The following is a 6,227-nucleotide window of genomic DNA, read 5'->3' as shown; positions in this document are numbered from 1 at the left end:
GTTTAATCAATCTGATTGCCAGTTAGGTTAAATGGTAAGAAATCTACGCACACTAGGTAGAACCAATGATATCTTGGGAGTCTTTAATAAGACAGTTTCAAGAAAACAAAAACTTTTTATAATTGTTTTTAAGTGCAAAAATTCGGTTGAATTGAAATATTTCTAAATGTTTTAAGATAATTATAAATATTTGTAAATGCTCTATAACGCCTTGTTGTTATCAGAAAAATGCAATTTTGAACATTGGTATAACATTCATACTAAAATATAAAACTATATATCATATGAGCTTAGAGTGAGATTGAATAATTTCGAGAATCAGGTGACATCACTACTGTGCTTCATGGAGGACATGAGAGCAACAACCTTTTATACGTTTGGAGTCTGCTATTCCCTGAAAATGTACAACAATGATAATGAGTAAATAATAGTTTATCAACGATATTGTACATGGTAGCTTTTTTATAAACTAAAGTTATACAATCCACAATGGAACTTCGTGTATCGTATTTCGCAACTTATAGGAACTTGACTTTTAAGTAAAAGTCATAGCTATCATGGTAACCAAACACCAAAAACAGGAAGTAACGTCAAGACTTTTCTGGGATTAGTTAAGTACAGAGCAATTTCTTGGTTTGATGGTTGTTTTAGGGCCACTCGGAAGCTAACGATCAGGATTAGTGGGAGTAATAAGAGTTTTACGAACTGAAACTTGGATTACCAGTTCTGACAGGTTTGGACTATACGACAAAAATGCTATAATTCAGGTCACAGCTCCGTAGGAGTGGGTACGGATGTATTGCAGTTACATCATGAGAACCACAGAGCAATTTGGTATTAAACACGTCAGATGTAGAACCAAACTGAGCAAGAGTCACTGGGTGGGCATGTGGACGGTTTTATGTTTTTTCTGTATGATACAGAATTGTTTGAACTGAATATTATACACAAAACTCTAGTGCTCAGTATAGTTAAAATAAAACGTTTACTTCTTCTCCCTTTTGTACTCGAAATAGTTCAAAGGAAAACGACAAACGTAAATATGCTGTGAAATATAGATTGAGTTTGTAGTACAGAAAGACACTTAGGACAATAAAACGCATATAGAACGATTACCACAACATGGTCATATGTAAAAGACTACTACTACGTAACGAACTGAGCGTATCATATATAACCACTAGTTTTAACTAGTCCTTCTATTACTACTACGTAACGAACTGAATGTATCAAATATAACCACCAGCTTTAAATAGTCCTTCTACTACTACGTAACGAACTGAATGTATCAAATATAACCACCAGTTTTAAATAGTCCTTCTACTACTACGTAACGAACTGAATGTATCAAATATAACCACCAGTTTTAAATAGTCCTTCTACTACTACGTGAACAACTGAGTTTATTAAATATAACCACCAGTTTTATCTGGTCCTTTTACTACTACGTAACGAACTGAATGTATCATATATAACCACTAGTTTTAACTAGTTCTTCTGTTACTACTACGTGGAGAACTGAGTTTATCGAATATAACCACTAGTTTTATCTAGTCCTTCTACTAATACGTGGAGAACTGAGTGCATCAAATAACCATCAGTTTTTACTAGTCCTTTTGCTACTTCATAACGAACTGAGTGTATCATATATAACCACTAGTTTTAACTAGTCCTTCTATTACTACTACGTGGATAACTGAGTTTATCGAATATAACCACTAGTTTTAGCTAGTCCTTCTACTACTACGTGGAGAACTGAGTGCATCAAATAACCATCAGTTTTTACTAGTCCTTTTGCTACTTCGTAACGAACTGAGTGTATCATATATATATAGCCTCCAGTTTTAACTAGTCCTTCTATTACTACTACGTGGGGAACTGAGTTTATTAAACATAACCACCAGTTTTAACTATTTCTTCTACTATTGCGTGAAGAACTAATGCATCAAATATAACCACCGGTTTTAGCTAATCCTACTACTGCCATATGAAGAACTGAGTGTATTAAACATACTTACCAGATTTAACCAACCCTACTACTACTACTTGAAGAACTAATGTATCAGATATAACTACCAGTTTTAGATAAACAATAATTTTTATCCCTCACCAGGATATTCTCAGTATTGCACGTGAAGGTTCATTCATGCAGATACAGTTAATACATATGTAAAAAAAAAAGAGAGAGAGAGAGAAAAGATTGTATTCTTATATATGTCGACAGAATAATGACAAGATGTTGTTAAACTTGTTGTTGTTGTGTCACATTCTAGAGTTCATTTGGAATTTGGCAGGATGTGACAGCCGACCTTATAAGTTTATAAACTGAACGACACACTACTTGATACATGGGCAGAGCTACTGATTACTGGAAAAACAGTCAGTAATTCCCGCCGCCTAGTTAGCTATTCTCTCCTGAAGATATATTAGTGGTAGTAAATTACAACATTCATTGTTATGAAATTACTTAAATAGTTGCTTTTGACTTACTTCAGTCATTGTTATTGAATTACTACAGTCGTTGTTAAGGAATTACTTCAGTCGCTTTTATGAAATTACTTCAGTCGTTTTTATGGTGTTACTTCAGTCGTTTTTATGGTGTTACTTCATTGTTGTTATCGAATTACTACAGTCGTTGTTAAGGAATTACTTTAGTCGCTTTTATGAATTTACTTTAGTTGTTGCTTTAGAATTACTTTAGTTCTTGTTATGGAATTACTGCAGTTGTTGTTATGAAGTTACTTCAGTCGCTTTTATGAAATTACTTCAGTCGTTGTTATCGAATTACTACAGTCGTTGTCAAGGGATTACTTCAGTCGCTTTTATGAAATTACTTCATTCGTTTTTATGAAATTACTTTAGTTGTTGTCATAGAATTACTTCAGTTGTTGTTATGAAGTTACTTCAGTCGTTGTTATCGAATTACTACAGTCGTTGTCAAGGAACGACTTCAGTAGTTGTTATAAAATTACTTCAGTCGTTTTTATGGTGTTACTTCATTCGTTTTTATGAAATTACTTTAGTTGTTGTTATGGAATTACTTCAACTGTTGTTATGAAGTTACTTCAGCCTTTGTTATGAAATTACTGATCTGCCCTAACGTTGGATTTGTTTTGGTTTGTTTTGAATTTCGTGCAAATCTACACGAGGACTATCTGCGCTAGCCGTCCCTAATTTACCAGTGAAAGACTAGAGGAAAGGCAACTAGTAATCATCACCCACCGCCAACTCTTGAGCTACTGTTTTACCAACGAATCGCCCTAACACCTAGCCATGCCAGGCCCTTAACGTTGGAAAGACAACGCTGCACAAAGTTGCCGAATTTGAAGGAATATTTACAAATTATATTGCAGTAACAGATTAAAAGGGGAGGATCTATAAAGAGGGAAAAGAAGGGGGATGATGAAAAGTTCAACTTGGTGATAAAATGCTGTTACGGCAGAAAGCACATCTATTATTCTCTATTTATAGGTCTGGGCTTTACGATGTCAACAAAAGGGGAGTAGTTTTTGTTGTTGAAGTTATTTGGCACATACTTAAGAAAACAACTACAACACAGAACAGGAGATACAGCCTGTTAAAAATAAAGTTTACAACAAACTTGTCATCACTAAAGTTAAGTCTCCAGAGATAGGGCTGTGAGTGTAACGGACAAATCTCTGCGCTCTCACTTACAGATAAGTCAGAAAAATGAACTTCGGGGATTACATAAGATTTTGGGTTTAAACATGATACAAGGAGACACAAAAATTAAATTTTAACACTAGGTTTCTATCGATGAAATCCGTACTTCACTGGCTTTTTAAACACAGTTTTCTAAACTATTTATGGACTACAGGACTTCTGGGTCCATGACGTTCTTGGCTATAAAGTCCCGAATAACATATGAGCCACGTAAAAAAATTAAAGAAAATTACCTGAAAACAAAATAAGTGGCGTTTTATGTGAAGACGTTAAAGTGAAAAATAATACTGGGATGTCCTATTTAGTCTAGCCTATACTGACGAACAAAGGAACTGATATAACAAAGGACCCGACAAAAGTATAGCAATTAATAACTTAACAGAATCAAACTTAATCAAACGGTACTGATTCAAAAGTTGAAAACAAAATAAGTGGCGCTTTATGTGAAGACGTTAAAGTGAAAAATAATACTGAGATGTCCTATTTAGTCTAGCCTATACTGATGAACAAAGGACCCGACAAAAGTATAGCAATCAATAACTTAACAGTACAATAATCATGATTTAATACTAGTTTATAACTCAACAAAGGAACTGGTATAACGAAGGACCCGACAAAGTATAGCAATTAATAACTTAACAGTACAACAATCATGATTTAATACTAGTTTATAACTCAACAAAAGAACTGGTATAACGAAGGACCCGACAAAGTATAGCAATTAATAACTTAACAGTACAACAATCATGATTTAATACTAGTTTATAACTCAACAAATAAAATGGTATAACGAAGAACCCGACAAAAGTATAGCAATTAATAATTAAACAGTATAATAACCATGATTTAATATTAGTTTATAACTCAACAAAAGAACTGATATAGCGAAGGAACTCCAACAGTAATTGATGAAACTAATTACAATATTAAAGTACCGTTTGATTAAGAAGCTATTTATGTAATCAACCTATCAAGCATTGGTAATTTGTGTTCATTCTCTTCAGTGTAATTAATTCACTTGTAACTTGTCAGTCATATACAATTACAGATACCATGAACTTTTAATATGTGTTTAGTTAAAAAGCTATTTTCTTATTACTTTAGTAGTTACATATGATTAAAAGCGAGAGAGAGAGAGAACATTTAACACAGAGGCGAATAAACATTCTTTGAATATTATACACACGTGAAAACAAACAGATTAAAGGCGAACAAAACACTTCATTGCTAACTGGACTTTAGAAGCTAATTAGCAAGCCTACTTCTCTGATTTCTTTAATCTTCGATCCGCTTTTACCGATAAGTGAACCACATTGACTAGCCGGAACGATGAGGCGAAGAGTTACTGGAGGCCTTGGAAGGTTAGTGTTAGGGATGTTGTGTAAGTCCTATAAAAGTTAAAATAATACGCTTTGAAATTCATTGTATAGTTTAATCGATAATTATGCATTCAATACCAAGAAAAAACAGCTTTAGATAATAGCAAAATTTTAAATAAAGGATTCACAACCTGAAAATATACCACGTGAAGATGTATTTTTGAAACTAAATATTGTTAACAGACAACGTTTAAAACAAATTACTGATAACTGCCACCTATACAAAATAAGTTATTTTTAAATATGTGCTGTTTGTTTGTTTGTTTTTGAATTTCGCGCAAAGCTAATTTAGCAGTGTAAGACTAGAGAGAAGGCAGCTAGTCATCACCACCCACCGCCAACTCTTGGGCTACTCTTTTACCAACGAATAGTGGGATTGACCGTCACAAATATGTACTGACGTAGGATCTTTTAATTGAACGAAGATGAGTGATTTAAGTTTTAATTCGAAATAAGCAAGAAGGCTGTTAATAAAAATTTTGCGTGAAACATCTTTAGAAGCCGATGTTGGTTTGCTATCTATGTCATGAGAAAAAGACGTAAAATAATAAGGTGTAATAAAACTGTAATGTTTAAACCATTGAAACTGTAATATATTTATTAGTTAATTTCTGTTTTTATCTAAAACGTGAATTCAACGTCTAAACTATTTTAGGTTATAGGTGGTGAGCAAAGTACTATATCACACTGAAACCTATGAAAGGGCTAGCACTAAATAAAATATACTTTGGAAAACATTTTTATATTAGAACTTGATATCTTAAATTGTTAAATTTCCAATAAATATGTATATCATAATTAGCAAATGGAGTAAAAGTAAAACTCATTAAACTGCTGATTTGAAAATTAACATCGATGAAAACATTTTATTTTCTTCCAAAGTGAATAAACAGAAGATAATGTACTCCAAATTGAACATAAACTGAGATATTTTACTCCAAATTGAACATAAACTGAGATATTGTACTCCAAATTGCACATAAACTGAGATATTGTGCTCCAAATTGAACATAAACTGAGATATTGTACTCCAAATTTTCAATTTGGAGTACAATATCTCAGTTTATGTTCACTTTGGAGTACAATATCTCAGTTTATGTTCAATTTGGAGTACAATATCTCAGTTTATGTTCCATAAACTGAGATATTGTACTCCAAAGTGAA

General features: G+C 32.8%; 1 protein-coding gene across 1 annotated transcript in view; it reads right to left on the bottom strand.

Moving 5' to 3' along the window:
- The window catches only part of LOC111083724 (poly(rC)-binding protein 3-like), a gene marked incomplete at both ends in the record, with an annotated part of 15,085 nt that overhangs the window by 5,181 nt on the left and 3,677 nt on the right, over positions 1 to 6,227 (bottom strand). Inside the window, one exon of the mRNA XM_022380389.1 lies at positions 4,947 to 5,072. Coding sequence (XP_022236097.1) covers positions 4,947 to 5,072 — 126 coding nt within the window. The remainder of the gene's footprint in view (positions 1 to 4,946; positions 5,073 to 6,227) is intronic.

Source organism: Limulus polyphemus, unplaced genomic scaffold, assembly GCF_000517525.1.
Source record: "Limulus polyphemus unplaced genomic scaffold, Limulus_polyphemus-2.1.2 Scaffold10906, whole genome shotgun sequence".
NCBI classification, from domain to species: domain Eukaryota; kingdom Metazoa; phylum Arthropoda; class Merostomata; order Xiphosura; family Limulidae; genus Limulus; species Limulus polyphemus.
The sequence above is the reverse complement of the archived record's forward strand: the minus strand, read 5'-3'. Positions and strand labels throughout refer to the sequence as shown.